This window comes from Leptomonas pyrrhocoris (assembly GCF_001293395.1).
Source record: "Leptomonas pyrrhocoris isolate H10 chromosome Unknown, whole genome shotgun sequence".
NCBI classification, from domain to species: Eukaryota; Euglenozoa; class Kinetoplastea; order Trypanosomatida; family Trypanosomatidae; genus Leptomonas; species Leptomonas pyrrhocoris.
The window spans coordinates 417,954-436,842 of NW_015438368.1; the positions used below are offsets into that span (position 1 = coordinate 417,954).

The 18,889-nt window shown below is 57.5% G+C and overlaps 3 protein-coding genes across 3 annotated transcripts; all 3 read left to right on the plus strand.

The window, feature by feature from the left end:
• Nucleotides 1-3,654: 3,654 nt before the first annotated feature.
• Nucleotides 3,655-8,709, plus strand: ABB37_05947 (hypothetical protein; the record flags this gene model as incomplete). The annotated part of the gene is made up of 1 exon (XM_015804188.1): nucleotides 3,655-8,709. The coding sequence occupies one exon, from the start codon at nucleotides 3,655-3,657 to the stop codon at nucleotides 8,707-8,709; it is 5,055 nt and encodes a 1,684-aa protein (XP_015657322.1).
• A 1,238-nt stretch (nucleotides 8,710-9,947) lies between these two features.
• ABB37_05948 (hypothetical protein) lies at nucleotides 9,948-13,616 on the plus strand (the record flags this gene model as incomplete). Its single annotated transcript, XM_015804189.1, has 1 exon — nucleotides 9,948-13,616. The coding sequence occupies one exon, from the start codon at nucleotides 9,948-9,950 to the stop codon at nucleotides 13,614-13,616; it is 3,669 nt and encodes a 1,222-aa protein (XP_015657323.1).
• A 1,420-nt stretch (nucleotides 13,617-15,036) lies between these two features.
• ABB37_05949 (adenylate cyclase-like protein) lies at nucleotides 15,037-18,033 on the plus strand (the record flags this gene model as incomplete). Its single annotated transcript, XM_015804190.1, has 1 exon — nucleotides 15,037-18,033. One exon carries the CDS (start codon nucleotides 15,037-15,039, stop codon nucleotides 18,031-18,033), a length of 2,997 nt encoding a protein of 998 aa, XP_015657324.1.
• Between the last annotated feature and the right edge of the window lie 856 nt (nucleotides 18,034-18,889).

Here is an 18,889-nt window from a genome sequence, read left to right on the forward strand (position 1 = left end):
GGCTGGCAAAGCCAAATCGCTTTGAGCTTCCTTGTGATATGTATGTGCAGATTGCATGCTCCTTTCTCCTGTCGGGGTTTCTCATAATACGAACACCGGCTCGTCCTGATCGATCGTTTTCCCCCGTTGATATCCCTAACTAGCTTTTCTATTATTGTTAGCCGCAAAGACAAAAAGACAGCGCATAGCAAAATATATTTCAGAGCTTATTGCAACGCCTGTCAAAGAGGTCAGTAATAATCATAATAATGGCTGGTTTGATCGTTGTAGCTGCGGTGTTTTATTTTTTCCTTTTCTCTCCACGTGTCGTGTGATGCCTGACGTTTCAAGAGCCGAGGATAGCAGGAACATCCGACTGTTCTGCTGATCGATGCGATCCAGAGATCTTCTTTTGATTTGTGCTTATAATCTACCAGGATAGAAAAAATGATTGTATATATTGTTTTTAAGCGTTTGTTTTTCTTATAGTGCTCTTGAAATCTTTTAAGCTTTTAAGGACTTGACCCTTTTTTTTTTTAAAGCGGCACGGACACCCTTCGGAAAAGCGACAGACGGTGTGCGCGCAGCACGGCGCAAATCTGCGGAGAAGAACTGTAGAGAATTAATTTTCCGTGCCTTTTTAAAAAATAGCTCTTTCTCCCAGCACATACACCTACACACACACACACACACACACACACGTCTGTAGAAAACCAAAGTGTGCGCATCGGTTTTTCTGTTGCTGAAGCCGGCGTTGTATTCACGTTTATTTTTTCTCTCCCCCTCCTTTTTCTCCCTTTTCTCCGCCGATCATCTCGGATGCTCTGCTGATCTCGTCTCCATCGGTTCAACGTTTTCGCTTTTCATGTTTTTACTTTGTAGTACAAAAAGTGGGAAAGTAAAGCGTATCGCTCTCTCAAATAAACAACTCTTCACAATTCGACTATCGCCTGCACACTTTTCTCTCTCTCTTTTTTCCTTGGTTGATAATAGGCTCTGCGCAAAGGTGCTCTCACGTGTTTATAGTTATCTTCTTCGGCTAAAACAGAGTAAAGTGCTGTTGTCCTCCTCTCACAACAGCAGTGGAGCGAGGGAGAGGAATCCAGCTCACCTCCCTCGCTCCTCACGCCGGGTTTCTCTTTATTTCTTTGGATATTTGTTTTTCCTCTTTTGTTGTCCTTTTCGTTGTCCCTTTTTCATTTGCAAACGCTGTTGGATCTGTTGGAGCGGTGCTGTGGCGCAGAGTTCTTTGTGTGATCGGCTCGGAGGCCTCCTGGCCTACTTTGGCCAATTTCTTTTTCCTTTCATACACCCCTTTTTCTTCCCAACGTCGCTCCGCGCCCTTTTTTTTTGGGTTTCTCTCCGTCGCCCGTTTTGCAGCGCCGCACTCGTCACCATCAAAAGCTAAATCAAATGGTTGAATAGATTTACAGATATATTTATTGTGTGCACTTTCCCTCCTCTTTTATGCTGCATTCCTACTGTTGTTATGTATTTGTTGTGCGTGTGCGACCGAGGAGCGAGAGACATCGTCTCAACGAACAGCGCGCGCTTCCATACCCTTGCCTGCTGTCGAAATAGAGCCTGTTTTCTCCGGCGCACATCTCCCCCCGCAGCTCAATCCCATGACCGACTTTTTGCTGTGTATCTATCAACGCCTAAAAGTTTTCTCTTCTTGATCTCCACATCTTCGACACCGTTTGTGTTTCTTACCCCTCCCCCCCCGTTGGTCCCAAAACGACTGCGAAAGCGGTGGTGGGTATGGAAATGCGTTCCGCAACGTTAAATCGAGAGGAAAGGGTGTTGAAGCAGTCTACTCCTCTATTTTTGGCGCTGAAAGAAAAACTCTCGGCTTCAACCTCTTGTGCTTTTCTATAATAAAGGAAAACACACGAAGCACAGAAAAATTTGTTTTTCTTTTTTTTTTGGTTTAACGTGATGGCGCTTTCTTCGTTCTGTCGAATCGCAGCGGGGCATCCGCGGAGGTGCGGCACCTCCACTTCGTCTTCCGCTGCAGTTCTTCGCTTGCCTTTTTTTTTCCTTTTCTTCCTGGTCTACTAAATTGAAATCGACTATTCCGATGTGGAAAGCGTTTCTTGTTTCTTGCTTCTCTTCTTTCCCGCTGCATGCTTCGTTCAGACACGCGGTACTACGAACTCCGTATGAGGGAGATAAAGGAAGAACAACACCAAGTAAAAGCCCAAATGAGGTTTCCGCTGTGTTTGTTAGCTGTGCGTGTGTGTCATGACGGCTGTCGCTTGTCATTCGACACACACCCTAGGAATGCGTTACACGGAGTCGTTGTGAAGCGCCCTCTGCCAGTACTGCTGTGCACCTGCGGCAGAACATGCATCTCACTGTTTCCCGCAGAGTACACCTGCAGAACACACTGCCGCTTCTGAGATGTGCACACGCAGAGGTTTGCTACGCAGCCTCGTACTGCTGCTTGACGATTACAACCAAACAAACTCTCGTTTGAATCCTTACTATTCTGCCTTTTTTCCCCTCCTTCCTACCTTTTTTCTTCCTCATGTATTACACATGCCCTCACGTCTTCCCGCGGTCCGCACAAAGCAGCAAGCACTCTTCATAGGCGTAGGATTCCTTCTTCAAAGGAACTGCGTCACGTGTGCGTGTGTGTGTGCTTCGCCATCTCCAAAGCAGTCGCTCTGACGTTCATCAACCCAAACAATAACAACAAGAAAAAGAACGGCGCCCCAACAAAATACCTTTATCCCTTTTTCTCTCTTCACCTTTCTTTTTTCTGCAACTTTCGTGTTTTTTCCTTAACGTGTTGACGCTCGCTGCTTCCCTGCGCGCACTGCTGTTGCCTGTCGGTGGATGCGCCATCTCGCCAGCCGTACGCCAAGGTCTTGAAGTCTCAACATATCTTCTTCTTCTTGCTTCTTCTTTTTTTCAGTTTGTTTTACGAGAAGTCCAGTCATCATATTGTTAAGTACATACGTATAACGTCAAACACACACTTTCTCCCCCTTTTTCTTCGTTGCCTTCACTGCAAGGGCTCATTTGTCAAAACACCGGAGCAGTGACAAGTCCCTTTTTTTTTTCGCGGTTCGCACCGTCGACGCCTTCGCGCGGTATCACATTGGAATTTCATCTTTACACGAAATACTTTATCATTTACTTGAAAAAGAAAATCTCATAATTATCATCTCGCTGGGTGCCTCCAACTCCGCTGTTCTCACCTCAATTTTTACAGCCGTTGTGGCGAATCTGTTTTTGAATCGTTCTTGTGAACTTTTTGTTTTGTATTTGTTTGTGGCGCTTTTGTCGTGAGACGCTGTCGACTGCCTCAACTTCTTGGCCAACCAGGCAGGCCGACACGAAGCTGGAACTGGGTGTGGCAGTCGCCTTTATTCACTGGGGACAACGTGTCGGTGTGTGTGTGTACTCTTTTTCTTATCTTTGGTTTTACATCTGCAACAGCAGCAACGCACACGCACACACACACTTTCTTTTGCTCCTTACGTGTGCTCTGCGTGGTGTTAATTGTTGAGCGTTGAGGGCGAAATATAATTTGGAATGCTTGAGGCTGCACCGCTGATGCGTGACGAATTCAAAGGAACAGCACACTAGCATATATATTTAAAACAAAAACACAAAAAGGTTAATAAGAGAACAGTAATAATACCAACAACAAAACAGAGTCAGACAATGGGCGCCGCACCGAGCCGCGAAACAATCGAGCACTCGCTGCCGCAGCCGCCCTTCTATGGCCAGCGGCAGCAAATCGTACTCATTCCCCTGCTTAAGAAGTTCTTCCCCAGCGCCGACTGCCCGTTGTTTGTGCAACTGTACGAGGCACGCTGCGACCCGGCGGTGCGCTACTACTTCTACGCAGATGACGGGGCGGAGGGCATCTCGTGCAGGCCGCCGACCTCCCCACTCGCACCGGTGGTGCACCCCGCGGCGGAGTGCTGCGGCGATGACGAGTCCCCGCTGTACCTCGCCGACAAGGTGGGCAGCGCTCCGTTTCATTGCCCACCGATGGAGATCTTCCCTGCCATTCCGTTCTCGCGCGAGGCGATGTACGACGCCTATGTGACCAATGGCGGGGAGAAGCTGGTGTACGCCACGAATGCGGAGATGCTGCGCGCCTACCGTGCCGATCCCAGCGCGGTGCGGCCGATGCCGTGTGCGGTGGCATTCCTGTACCACAAATCGACGTCGAACCATACCGCCGCCGCTGCTGCTGGTGGTGGTGCGACAGCGACTGCTACGTCGACTGTACATGTTGGGACGAGTAGTGTGCCGGACGACTGCTCCGAAGTGCTGGGGTGCTACGTGAAGGCCACAGGCTTCGTAGGCGACGTCCACGGCTTCGGCCGCCGACACCACCACGACCACCACCGTCGCGGAGAGGAAACCGCAAGCACGCCCTACGAAATGCAGATGTTCCTGACCAAGTCCGCCGGCGATCACAACCGAACGCACGTGCTGCTCTCGGCGATCTACACGTACGCGGAGCAGTGGCAGCGCGCCTGTCTGCACTGCGTCCCGCACGACCTCACAGGTCAACACGCTCACCCCAACGCCCACCATAGCCATAAAAAGTCCGCAGCGGATGACCAGGGCAAACTCGATGATGCGTCCTTCTTTTACAAGCCCTTTGCGCAGACACACGAGATGCTGGCGGAGGCGAGCCGCGCGGGCGGCCACCATCCACACCCTCTTCACGAAGCAGAAGGCGAAAATGATGCTGCGGCTGCTGCGATGAACGCGAACACCATTGGGGGCGATGAGAAACAAGACGAGGCCGTCGGAGACGCTGCTGCCGGTGCGGGTGCTAGTACGCACGCCGCTGATCCTCCACACGTCAAGGCGCGCTACTGGGCGCCGCCGCCGCTCTCCGCCCTTGTCCTGCGCAGCCGCCGCGCCAACGTGCCGCTTCTCTGCTTCCTGCGCGAGGTGCGTGCCTGCATCGCGAACATGTTCCTCTTTCACGTGCAGTACTACTACCATGAGCACCAGCAGGAGCAGCAGCCGCAGCATCGAGAGTCCACCGAGGAAATGGTGGCGGCTGCGGCGGTGGGCGGCGACGTGAGTGCCCGGCCTACCCGACACCCCGACATGCTGCCGCCCGGGTGTTGGCTCATGTGGCTGCAGAGCACGCTGACCTCGTCTGCTGACACGGCAGAAACGGGTGACGAGTCGGTACTGAACGTGCACTGCACGGCGCAGTTTATGCAGTCCATTGTGGAGTACATCGTGGCCTGTCTGCTGCACAATTTGAGCCCTTTGGAGGCGTTCCGCACCCAGCCCAGCCACGGAGCCGCCGCCAACAACAATACGAAGAGCAGCAGTAGCGGTGACGCCGTCTTGGCCGATGCGACACACGATAAGGTGCGCGACCCCGCCGGTGAGGGCGAGGCGTCGGCCGCAGCGACAACAACAATAAAAAAGCCCGCCGCAGGCAGCGAGGAGGTGGTGGGTGATGGTGCGAAAGCGAGTGCAGAGGCGGTCGCGACGACGACGGCCGCACTCGTCCCGCACTCCCTCTCTCCCTTCCGCCTGCCGGATGAGGAGATGCTGGTGGGCACGTGGCCGCCACGGCCCGTCGACCCGGTAGCCCCGGCGCCGCCCTCCCCCGGCGTCGCGGCGGATATTCTGACCCAGTGGAAGAGCCTCTACAGCCGGCACTACCTCTTCTGGGTTGTGGGACCCAACCTGGCGAGTCAACGCTCCGCCACGGTGGCCTTATTGGATTGGGTACGGAGGAAAGGAAGCCCGGTGATGTGGGGTTACCACCTCGACGAGCACGACTGCGAGCTGCCTTCCACGCCGTCAGAGGCGTACCCGAGCAGCATCGGCCACGCCGTCTACCCATCATCGTCCCTGGAGGACTATCTGTGCACCGTGACGATCAACGGGGTGGAGGAGGAGATGATCCGCGGTGGCACCATCGTGTGCCTGATGCCGGTGATAGACAGCAGCAACAGCACGCCGACAGAGGAGCGCGTGCTGCGTGTGTGCCGGCTACCGTTGGAAGAGTTGTTGCTCGGCGAGCTGCGCAACGCGAGCAAGCTGGCTCGTGAGGCGGGGCCGGAGGACCTGCACTGGGTGCGCCAGAAACTCTCCGCACAAGGCACCTACAAAGGCTGCGTCCTGCGCGCACCGGACCCAGCTGCAGGGGACGCGGCGGTGGCGACCGTTGTGATCAGCAACGGCGTCGAGCTGCCGGTGGTGCCGCCTGCGGCGGACGGCATCGTCGGCGATGGCACGTCGTGCTTGTGGCGGGTGGACTTAGTGGAGGGGCTGAGCCGAATCATCGCGGTTACGCCGCCGTTTCTGAAGCCGGTTCGGAAGAAGCACCCCAAGAAGAAGAAGCTGCCGTCGAAGGCGGTCGTCGCGCAGGGGACGGCGACGCTGGTGTTTCTCGCAGCTCCAAAGGCGAGCGCTGACACGGCGGATGGCACGTGGGAACGGGTGAACGACGCCGCAAAAGAAGCAGAGCTGCACCCCGCTGAGCACAAGATGGAGCCAGTAAGCGCAACACCGGCCGCAACGCCGCAGCACGCAGCGAATAAGACACCAGCATCGACGGTGGGGGAAAAGGTGGTCGCCAGTCCTCATAACGGACAGACGGCAGCCATAACAGGTGTCGTTGCCACACCAACCCCGGCGGTCATGTCCAAGAACCAAAAGAAGAAGGCGAAGAGGGCCGCCGCCGCTGCTGCTGCCGCTGCTCTGGAGAACAACGCTGAGGTGGCCGAAGAGGCGACAACGAACGTGGCGGCGGCACACGATGCCAGGGAACAACTTTTGCCAACGAAAGACAAGGCTGAGATTTCGGTCGACACACCACATCCAGAACCACCGGAGGATTCTGCGGCTGGTGCTCCTGCAAACACGGAGGCGGCTGCAGCGTCCGACGGCCCACCAAGTTTGGCGGTGACGTCGGCGACGACGACGACCACCACCGCATCCGCGACGGAGGCCGCCGAGCCGGTGCCGAAGCCTCTCAAAATCGCCGTCCCACCCCGTCCCATCCCCGCTGGCGAGATCGACCCCAACGCTGTTCGCCACAGCCACGCCGCCAGCGCTCACAAAAGTCAAAGCGAACCGCAGCCGTCATCGGTGGCTCCCTCGACCGTCACCGCCGCCGCCACACCAACGCCGTCGTACGCAGAAAGGGGCAGCTGGGGCTACGGTGCGGGCCACGCCTATCCAACCGCCTACCCGCCTGGGTACGGCGCCTACGGAGGCGGCGGACCTCCGTCCTACGATGCCTACCCGCAACCGTTGCCGCCACCACCGCCTCCACTGCCAGGCACGGCGGCAGCAGCAGGTGGGCACATTGGGTACGACTACGATACGAACTACGCGTACGGACCGGCCAGATCAGCAGGCACAATATCTCCCTCGCTGCCCCCTCCACCCCCACCACCGTTCCGCGAGCACAGTGGGGGTGGCGATGGTGGCGATGGTGGACGTGTACCGCCGGGCTACGGGAACTACTACTACTACCCCCAGTACGGCTATCCGACCGGCTACGCACAGGGCGGCAGGTATGCCGGGGACTATTACGACGCCGGCTATGGTCCGATGGAAGGGGAGAGAGGTGTAGGCGGTGTCAGCAACAATGACATGCAGGAGCACTACCGGTACAACGATCGGGCAGTGAATGTGGCGGGGCAGATCCACGACGAGCTCCACACGCTGGCCGCACCAGAGGACACATCCGATTCGAAGACGACGTCGCTGGCGGAGGAGGAGGGGAGTGGCGCTCATCCAGGTCAGGTGGCCGTCGCCCGACAGGAAACCGATTCGTCGCCTCTCCAGCGTCACGTCAGCTTTGGTGTGGAGGCGTTACCGACAGCCACAGCCTCTTCTTCCTCAGCCGCTGTTGCTGCCAACGCCACAGCCTCGTTCTCCTCACGGACAGCGAGGGAGCGCGGCAACCTCATCCCCCCTCCGTTGCCGCTTTACGAGGACCTGGCTACCAGTCCCACGCTGAGCGCCCATCGTTCCGCCAATGGAGACGCGAGCAAGACAAAAGACTCGTTCTTGCGCAGCCCGAAGCATCGCCAGCAGGGCGTAGGTGACCACCACAATGTCCCCTCGCCCCGCGACGGCTCACCCCTGCAGTTTCAATTGGACGACCTCACTTCGCCCGTCCCGAACAACAGCAATGCCCCGGTGCTGCCTGTGATCCACCACGCCCGCTACGCCAGCATCCCCTATCAGCAGCAGATATCAACCTTCGAGGACGTCGGTGTTGCGAGCAGCCCCGGTGCCGGTCCGGCCGGCAGCTCCGTCAACGTGCACGTCCGCGTGCGTCACCACCACCACCACACGCACTCTCCCACCACCAGCTTCTTCAGCGACTTCACGGCAGACAATGGCAACGGACATCACCACCAAAACAACACGCAAGGCTCACAGGCGCAAGGGGAGGCCAGCCCGGCGAGTATGCATCCCTCACACAGCTTCGCCAGCATGGGATCCTGCTCGATTGTGTTCCATGGAGTGGGGGGTGGTGCGGCGGGCAGCAACCACGCCGGGTCCATGCGTGAGCGCGCGAACAGCGGCGTGGGCGGGGACCACTCCACCCCCCGCCACCCGCATCGCTCGCATCGCCACCTCGGTATGGCGAGCAGCACGCACAGCGGCGAGACGACGAGCACGGCTCGACTGATGGATAAGCGGAGTGGCACGTATCGCTGGGACTGGCGCACGGCGGGGCTCGACATGGGTGACGAAGATTAATAAGCGCTGTTTTTTTGTGATTCTCAATTGGCACGATTGATTTCTTCACCGATCTTTCTAAAGATAAATATATTTTTCTTCACTCTATCTTCTTTTTTTTTTGTGAGGCTGACGGATGCGTTGCCGCGGTAGTGCGTGTGTGATGGTTTGCTCTTTGACGTGCCACAGTTTGTCCTAGGCAGTTGCAGTGTTCTTTCCTCTTTTGTTTGCGTACGTATTTGAACCTCATCACTTCTCATTTTGGGTCTGTGTTCTGGCGCTTGTTTACCTTTCGGCCGCCCTTTTTTCTTTGGTTTCTCTCTTTTCTCTGGCGGGTTCTTCTTTCGAGGCTTTTGTTTACGGTGAGAGTTGCAGCGCATCGCTCGCACATCCATAATTAATTATATATATATATGTAAATTGAATTTAGGGAGTGAGGCCGTGGCGCGCACTTGCAGACTTCAATACATTGTCTTTCCACGTGAGCGCACGTGCACAGAGACGGAATCCTTGTTTTCTTGTTAAACGCTGCCGCGGTTGGGTGCTGCTCGCATTGAACCGGATGGAACACCGCGAATGGTGAAGGATGGGGCAGAAAACGTCTGCCATTCCACCTGCTCCTTCTACTCAGCGGTTGCTGCGTGTTTTTGCTATTTACTATTATTACTACCTCAATCGACGGGAGGAAGTGAAAGCTTCCGAAGCATCACCTCATCCTCTTCCCCAAAAGAAGAAAGACTTTGCCGTGGCGAATTGTAACTCTTCTGCCCCTCCCCTCCTCCACGTTTCCACCTCTGACCTTCGACGCATAGCTTTTGCCGATAAGATACTCCCCAAAAAGAGCTCATCGCCAAAAAAGTACATATAGGGTGACGATAAGCGCAAGTGTAGAACACCAAGAACAACTGAAAATTACTGACTGGCCAAGACCTCGCCATAAACCCTCAAGCACGATCTTGCACGAAGCGACAAGGGGAGGAAAACAAACTACAGCAGCAGCCGCATCTCCATTGACAATGCTGAACATCTAAACGGCTCTAAGAAAGAAAAAAAATAGCATAAATAACTTCGTAACAGCACAAATAACCGCTGTACTTTTTTTTCTGGTCTGTTCTTTTTCAAAGCTAACGGAGCGAGAGCGGGAAAGGAGGAAAAGACGTTGCACTTCTTTTCTGGGTTGGTTGTGGCGCGTAAACTGTCTAAAAAGAATATATATATATAGTAGTGGGCGAGTATAGAAGTGCCCAGCGCAGCGCACAATGGGTGTCGCACCGAGCCGCGAAACAATCCGCCGCGGCTTCTTCAACGTTAATCAAGCAAACCCGTCCTCTGCTGGCGGCGGCGGTAGCAGCAAACGGCAAGACATCGTTCTTATTCCACTCACAAAAGAGTACTTCCCCAGCTCGGACTGCCCGCTCTTCGTGCAGTTTCACAAGGCGCGCTGCGATGCCGCGGTGAACTACTACTTCCGCCGTCCGGGCAACCCCGGCGACCTCAGCTGCATCCCGAACTACGAGAGTTCCTACCGACTGCCGGGCGAGGAGACGCGGGCGCAGCGGCGCCGCCGTCGTCAGCTGGCGCGGGAGGCCCGCGCCGCCGAGGGCGCCCCGTCGATGCGGGATCGTGCTGGCCGGGGCGACGGCGAATATGATGATCTGGACGAGGACACGGACGACGACGCCGACGAGGACGAGTCCTTTCCATCTCGTGAGGCCCTCTACCACGGCGTTATCGAGCACGTGGAGGAGGTCCTCTTTGACACGGATGCGGAGATGCGGCAGGCCTATCAGTGGGCCCTGGCGCACCCGCACACCACCATGGGGCCGGACGGAAAGAAGCAGCGGAAGGTGCTGCCGGTGCTGTGTGCGGTGGCGTTTCGCTCCGACATTGGCAAGGCGCACCACCTACACAATGCTGCCGCGGCAGCGGGAAGTGCCCGGCCTTCCTCCGCGAACGGCTCCGCCGCTACGGTCCCCCTTCCGACGTCTCCGTCGTCGCACATGAGCAGCTCCACGATCGCCATGAGCAACATGCAGGCCGCGCTGGAGAACGGCGTGTACATGTTCGGCTCCATCATCAACATCGTCGGCTGCTTCGGCTTCGTCTCGATGCAGGAGGACGTCGACGACGCCAAGCGCATGTCCCACCAACAGGCCGACTCTGCCAGTGCCATGTCACCTCCGCTGCTCACGCCGGGGTCATTGCAGCCCCCTTCTCCGTCCGGCGGCGGCGGCACCTACCACCACGACCCCTACTCCTTCACCAGCAGTCAGGCCAGCAGCGGGAGCTTAGTGGGTGGTGGTGGTGGCAGCAACGGCAAACCAACCTTCACGGCAGCCAGCGGTGGCACGTTGCTCAGCTCACGTGGAGCCGGCCGGAAGGGCGCGCGCCACCTGGCGCAGATCGCGGCGGCGACGGACCTCATGACGCTGCCCCCGCCCGTGGCGGCTCCGCTGGCGGCGATGGTGTTTCTCACCAAATCCGCCGGCGAGCAAAACCTGGGCCGTGTCACGTACATCGCGGCGAGCACCTACTACTATCAGATGATTCAGGCCGGTCTGATTGAGCGACAGACGGGGGTGCGGATGGAGGGGCCGAACGTCTACCCGAGCTCGACGACTTCAGCGGCGCCGTCGCCGCTGCCGCCGTACGGAGGCGGGAGCAAAACCACGCAAGGTGGCGGTGTCGGCGGTGGTGCGACGGCGGTGCCGCCGCTCCCGCCTATGTACTCCCCCTCCTCGCCCACCTCTCCTCATGCAGCAGGGTCGCCGGTCTTCTCCCCCCCCACCCCCAATACCCAGGGTCCCCCGAAGCCTTTCCTACCACCGATGGAAACCTTCAGCTTCTCCAGCCTGCTCACGAACATCCCCGTCCTTTCCTTCCTCTACGAGATGAAGTGGCGTTGGGGCTACCTCGGTGTGCTGAAGGCCGGCACCCCGACCGCCGGCACCAGCCGCAACAGCAGCTTCAGCGAGGCCGCGTCGGGGCCTGTGATGAGCAACAACGTCAACAGCACCACGGGGCGTGGGCCGGGTTCGATGATGGGCAACCACAGCACCGGTGGTCTGGCCGCCATCGACCGCAGCGTCGGACAGGGCGTCACCGACGAGCTGGAGATGTGGATCACGATGGACCAGATGATCCACGGCCGGGTCTCGAAGGACCTCGCGCAGCGGCTGTGCTGGTCGCTGGCGGAGCGGCCGGAGGTGATGCAGGAGCGCGTGTTGCAGCTGCCGAGCGAGGAGAGCGGGTACTGGCGCTATCGCGGACTGGTCGATCAGACACACTTACCGCCCATTCCCGCGCCAGGCACGGTGGTGATGATCCACCCCAAAGACGTCTATGTGATGGGCAGCGACGTCCTGCCGGGGTTCAACGAGGGCGACATCTTGCGGTTTGACCCGGAGAGACTGGTGTGGTTTGCCGATCACTCCATCCCCTTGGAGGGCTTGGTGCTCGCAGCGATGCGGCCGTATTGCAAGCAGGCGCGGGAGGCGGGCCCCGAGGACCCGTCCTGGGTAACGAAGGTGTGCGATGCGGAGGAGGCGGAGGCGCTGCAGGGCTGGGAGACGGACGTGGCCTACCCCACCCCGCCCGCATCGGCGGCGGAGGCGGCTCTGCTGGCCAGCGACACGAGGCTTGTGCACACCCACGAACACGTTGGCAACTTCTACGTGTATCGCTTCGTGCGGGACGGGACGACGTACTTTCACGGCACCGTGCCGAACTTCGCGAACCGGAACAAGAAGCGGCTGTTGCCGAGCGCTGCGAATGCGCCTTCTCAAGGAACTCCAACCCACACGGCGGTAGCGGCGGCGCCGAACCCACTCAACAACAGCAGCAGCAGTGGCCACAACGCCGCCACCACGGGTGCTCGCGGCGCAGACAACATCAATACGAATAATAATGCATCGGCCAGCACAGCTGCGAAGACGACGTTTGCGAATAGCAGCAACACCACCAACACCACAGGCACTGCCACTACGAACAATAGCAGCAGCAAACCGACGGTTCCGGTGCCGAAGACCATCGCCAGCGCACTCTTCTCTCTGCTGCCGGCTTCTCGTGCGATGGCGGGCGGATCCAGTGGTGCTAACACCGCCAGTGTGAACGGCGGTGTGCACGCCAATCCTGGCGGGGCCACCAACATTACCAACAACACGAGTAACGGCAATGCAGGCAACACGCCGAATGCGACAGCGCCGTCTCCCGCCACCACCACCACCACTACCGCCTACCTCGCCACTCCAGTAACATCCACTGCCATAAACACGGCTCGTAAGTGGGTGCAGGCGCTCTACAGCTACGCGTACGGGGCGCCGAACACCACCGCATCAGCCGCGGCAGGAGGCAAGCGACGGGGACCGACGGCGGCCAGTCTCGCGGCCGGTGGTGTCGGAGGACCCTCTTCTTCTGCTGGTGCTGCTGCCGGGGTGTCCCCGGGCCTGCCCACCTCAACGGGAGGAGGACCCTCGCCGTTGGCCACACGGGCGCCTACCATTGTCACCCCGCTGCGCTCCGTAGCGGGGGACGGGGCCCACGGGAGTGGCGGCAGCTTCCCCTCGACCCCGGTGTATGCCCCACACGTGAACGCAAAGACGCCCACGTCGGGTGCCCCCGGCACGGCGGTCGGCTTTCCGAACGTGACGGCGTACGACGTGTCCGTGTGGCCGACGCCGAAGTTTATCGGGGCGGTATCGCAGCTGGGCATGAGCCCACACGTGAATTCGGGAAGTTCCCCCGCCGGTACGGTGATGAGCCCTGGTACCCCTCAGCTCGCAACACAGCACTCCCGCTCCTCTTCGCACTCACTCATGCGCCAGGTTAACGGTCAGGAAGGCGATGAGGCAGCGCCCCCCACGGCATCGAAGCCGGTCAAGCGTTACGTGGCCGGTGGAAGCTATGAGTGGGACTGGCGCAACCAGTAGAGGCAGTCCAGTGCCTTAAAACGAAAATAGGAAAGTATCACCATATATATCTATATTGAGGGGGCTCATGAGCCGAAGAAAGGTCCCGAGGAAGCGATGCGGAAAGGACGAGGGAAGAGACACATCAGCTGCTGCGTATGCTTACTTGGCTTATCCCGCTCAACAGAGCTAAACGCGTTTTGAGTGTTTTGTTCTTCTTCTTCTTAAAAAAAAGGGGAGATGAAAAGCTGTGTGAGCGCAGCCGCACACGCGTACGTGACGGCGACGGAGCGCGTCAACAAGCAACCCATTCGATCGTGTAGAATAGGGAAGAGAAAGTAGAAGGAAACAAACGCGACGTTGCGACGCGCACAGCAGTAATCAAGGCATCACTGGTGTTTTTTGATTTTATGGGTTTCCCTCGCGCAGAGAGTCTTTTTTTATACGTGGGAGAATACAAGGCAAGAACATCGTGTGTACTCGTGTCTCTTTTTTGTTTCTGTCCCTTTTCCCGTCCTCGGCCGATCATTTCTTCTTTGAGTGCTATTTATACAGTTTCACAGTGTTTTGTTTGTTGTGATCAGATCGGCGAAACGGGAGGACAGAGGCGGAGGAGGAGCTGTGGGGCCGTTTTTTTTTTTTCGCTTGTGATTTGTTCTGCTTAGTCCTTATTATCCAAGTGGCTGATAGCTAACGTTCTTGCTTGTATATATATTTGAGTATCTTCTCCTCAAGTCACTTTGTGCACGTAATCACAACAGGCGAGTGTGGGGTGATCCTCTATAATTTAATGTCTGTTGCTCTGTGCCGCGCAGATGGTTTGTAAGAGTCTTTTAAGTCGTATGCTCCTTTACAGAAAACAGTTCAAAAACAGTCGCAATGTGAAGCGGAGACCTGATAGGCGGCCCAAAGCGACGGTGAGCGTGGATGAGGAGGTGTTTTGTTGCTCCACGTTAGGTGTAGAACAATTCTCGTAAACCCAATAGTAACGGTGCACTGTAAGCTACTTGAGGGCTCTGGTGATTGAAGATGATCGTTTTCATCCTCGCGATGTTCAACGTCTTCCCTCTCCTTTAAAAGCCTTTGTGGTGAATGCGTTCTCAAATCATTCTGACACGACCGCTACATTTCCGTCTCTCCTCTGATAAACTTCTCTTCTGCCACGACAACGCATGGACCGTAGTTTGTGTAAGTATCTAAACTTACGTGTACATAGCTTACCCTTTGCGACTTACCTTTTAGTTCACCGGCGTTGCACGTGCACAACTGCCGGCAAAACACACAGACACATTAAATTGCATGTAAATACGTGTTCCGAGACTCACTGACATACAGAGTCGAAGACGCCGAGCAACACTCCCCCTCTATATCTCTCTCTCTCCCTCACCCTCTTCCACACACACACACACACGCACCCAAAGAGGAAGTGCGTCGAGACAAGATGGGTGTGGCGGTCTCCACCAGCATCTCCGGTCTGCCCACGCGCCGGCGTTTCTCTCGCTGGTCTCTTGGGTCTCGCACGTCGCTAGGAAGCAACTCGATCCTCGTAGGCTCGCCTAGCGAGCACCCCTCACCGTCACCGCTGCAGCACCGTCTGTGCGACCTCCCCTCCTCCAAGTCAGACGCACATAGCAGTGCCACGACGAACACCACCTCTGCCTTTACCACTGCGGATGCTGATGCGATGACGACTACGACAACGACGACTACCCCAAAGGAGACGGTGCGAGAGACTTCGCCACACATCCTGTGCGATTGCCGAGTCAACTCGAACACCGTCAACTCGATCCACACGATTCCGTGGGGCACCTTGACAGAGATGAGACCGTTTGACGACTCCACGGTCACCTGCCGCGCCGACGCACCACAGCGAAACCCGCTGGAGATCAACGCATCAGACCACCGCGCCGCGAAAAGAGAAGAGGCGGAGGCAGTGCGGGAGGCGCTGAGGACGGACATCGACGTGTCTGTGACTTGCAGCGCACCTCGGACAGCGATGCGGCACGGCAGTCCGAAGCTGCACATCTCACGCTGCCTGCGCTGGGCGGACATGGCCGCAGCGGACGAAGCGACGGACCGTGCCGATGCTGCCGCTGCCTCCTCAACGCCAACGATGCCGTTTCCAGCCCCCAGCGGTGTCAGCCCATTGGGACACCGACGCACCTTCAGCCTCTCCAGCACGGACTGTGCCGACCTTAGCAAGGCGGTGATCGCCACGTCGAAGTTTAAGGCATCGCACCAGCGACTCTGCAAGGAGTCCCGCTCGCTCGGGCACGGCACCGCTGTCGACCATAATATTCAAAATAACATCTGGAGTAGGCAGAGCTATCGCGAGGAGTGCCGAACGAGTAGCACGCAACTCTCCACGGAGGAGTGGTCCCACCTGTTCGAGCACGTGGACGCCACGGACAACATGCTCATCACTGCTGAGGACGAGCTGCAGCGCAGCCACGGCAAGCCAAAGGTGGCGCCACTGCCACAGTATCCACCGACCGACACAGCCCCGGTAGTCGATCCACAGCCGCCGCACTATCCGCGGTCCCCCTCGCTGCAGCCCAACACGTCCATCACAACCAACGATGTGGGCTTCACCCCGCTGCGCATGACCTTCTCGACCACGAGCTCCTTGCTGTCCGGCCCACCCAACCCAGAGATCGACCTGCAACGGGCCATCACCGCCGTCGACGCCCACGCGGCCAACATGCGCAGATTACTGACGTCCTGGCAGGACATCGCCAACCACCACCTCGACGCGTTTGCGCGTGCGTTGGACGTCGCCTTGGCCGCCCAACAGCCCGTCTGCGGCTGCCGCTTCTCCGCGGACCTATCCCCGGAGGAGGACGCGCGCAGGACGCTGGGGATTGTCGGTCAGGCCGTGCATCTCGTCTCACAGATGGAGAACATGTTCGCCGCCCTCTTGGAAATGGGCGCGATGCACCGCCGCTACGACGTCGGCGCAGACCACTTTGAGGCGATGCATCGCGCGTTTATGCAGGTGCTGCCGGACTACGTTGCTGCCGATCAGCGTGAGAGCCTCTGCGAGGTCGTGTGGGAGCCGTTTTGGCAGCTCGTAGTGCGGCTGCTCTCGCAGGGCTACCGGTCGGAGCGGGGGGAATGGTACGCGGCCCAGCGGCGAGCGGAGTGGTTGGCGGATGCCCGGGCTGTCTTGGAAGCCGTCGCCGAGCAGGAGCAATGCGTGGGCTACCGCGGCACCTTTGTGCCGGCGATGCTGGACCGCGCCGAGGCCGTCAACCCAGCCATGTCGCAGTTCGCGCCAATGCGGGAGCCCCGCATCGCCACTCGCTGCTTTGAGAAGTTGACGTTCATCGCCCTCGAGGTCGACGACGATACGGCGCGGGCGTGCTACATTGAGCAGCTGGCCCACGAGCACATCATCTACGGTCTGTCGGAGTGCGGCCTGCGCGCGCTGCGTCAGCCCTTCATCGACACCTGCAGGTTCTACGCGACGCTCCGCGGTCGTGCTGAGGTGTGGACCGCCACCGCCGCCGAGTCGTTGGGTCTGTTCTGGGACATGCTCACGCAGCATTGGGTGGAGGGCATCACCGTCTCTCGCTGGTCGTTGGCGGACATCACACGGCTCCGTGCCCCGAGTGGGTCGCACCCGTTTTGCATGATGTTCACCGACATCGAGGCGGGCTCCCGGCTGTGGGAGCTCTACCCCTCCACGATGGCGGACGCCGTGGACGCGCACAACAGGCTTCTCCGCCGGCTCATCGCGGAGCACGGCGCGTATGAGGTGAAGACGGACGGCGACACATTCGTTATCGCAACGAGGGACGTCTTCTCCGCGCTGCAAATCGCCGTGTCCACCCAGCTGGAGCTCATGCGGGGCCCCATCGTGGAGGGCTTCCGCATGATTCCTGGAGCCCAGGGCGGTGGATTGGGCTCGTGCTGGCGTGAGGACTCCCTTCGGGTGCGCATTGGCATTCACTTCTGCACCGACGCCTCCGCTGTGTACGACAGCGTGCAGCGGCGCTTCGACTACTACGGGCCCGGCGTGAACTGCGCAGCGCGCACGGCGGCGACAGCGGCTGGTGGTCAAATCCTCCTCACCCAATCCGCGATGAACGCGTTGCGGGTGGCGCGGCGTACACCGGAGGAGTCGCCGATGCCGCTTGCGGAGATGCCGCGGGGATGCAACGCGATGGATGTTGTGCTGGACAGTCTCGTCGAGTTTCAGCGGTGGGGCGAGCAGCGCTTTCGAGGGGTGAGTGAGTCGGTGCGGCTCTACTCGGTGCTCCCCATGCGGCTCTCCGGGCGGGCGTTTCCCTACTACGTCGGCAGCCGTAAGGTCCGAGTGAGTGCACCGAGTGACGTGGATGGGAGGAGGGAGGTGTATCGGTTGTCCTTGTCACAGCTGAAGAGCGGTGACGTGGACGAATCTACACAAGCTCTCTTTTCAGTCATGATGCGATGATGATGATGTGCCACTACTTCCACCGAAATGCTTTCTTTTCTCTTTTCTCTTTTCTCTTCTTTTCTTTTTTTTCTTCTTCATTTGTCTTCAATAAGAACTGCAAGGAGGAGTAATAACGTTTTCCCCATTTCCCCCATTTTCCCTTTTTTATTTATTTACTTCACGGATTTACTCCGTGGTGTTGTACGACTGCTGCTGTTATTTTTTTTTTGTGTCGAATCACCCGTGACCGATGCGGCGCTGACGTCGTGTCCCTACGCACATCATTTATATATATGTATTTTTTTTACGGTCTGCTGCGTGCCCTTGTAAAACTGTGCGACTTTAGCATCTCTGCTGTCTTCACACTTCATGCGACGTCTGTTGCATACACCCCAAGGCAATGACATCGGCGGTGCCTGCACGCTTCGGGCAGACGGGGACAACACGGCGTAAAGAAAAGTACCGTAGTGAGAAGGAAGAAGAAATAACAGCGCTCAAAAACGGTGCCGATGACAACAGATACGGAGAGGACGTTTTCCCTCCTTGTGTTTTAGCTTTCTTTTCTTTTTTTTTTCTTCTTCTCTTTTTGAAATATGGAGATGTTCAATCCCCAACTTTAACTGGTGTTTGTCAACACCTGCCAACTCTTTCATTAAAGCATGTATTTGCGTATTCCTTGCTTTTGTTTCGTGCTTCCGTTTTCCACCATCACGTCATAACCGCACCCGGCTCTCACAAAAATTTTAGCTTTATCACGCGACCCTTTTTCTTTTCAGGTGTTTTTCTCGTTCCCTCAAAAAAAAGAACTTTTCACTTCCTGCTTTTTTCTCCCCCAAAGTGCGTGTTCCAAAGTGTCTTCAGTGATCCAACCTGC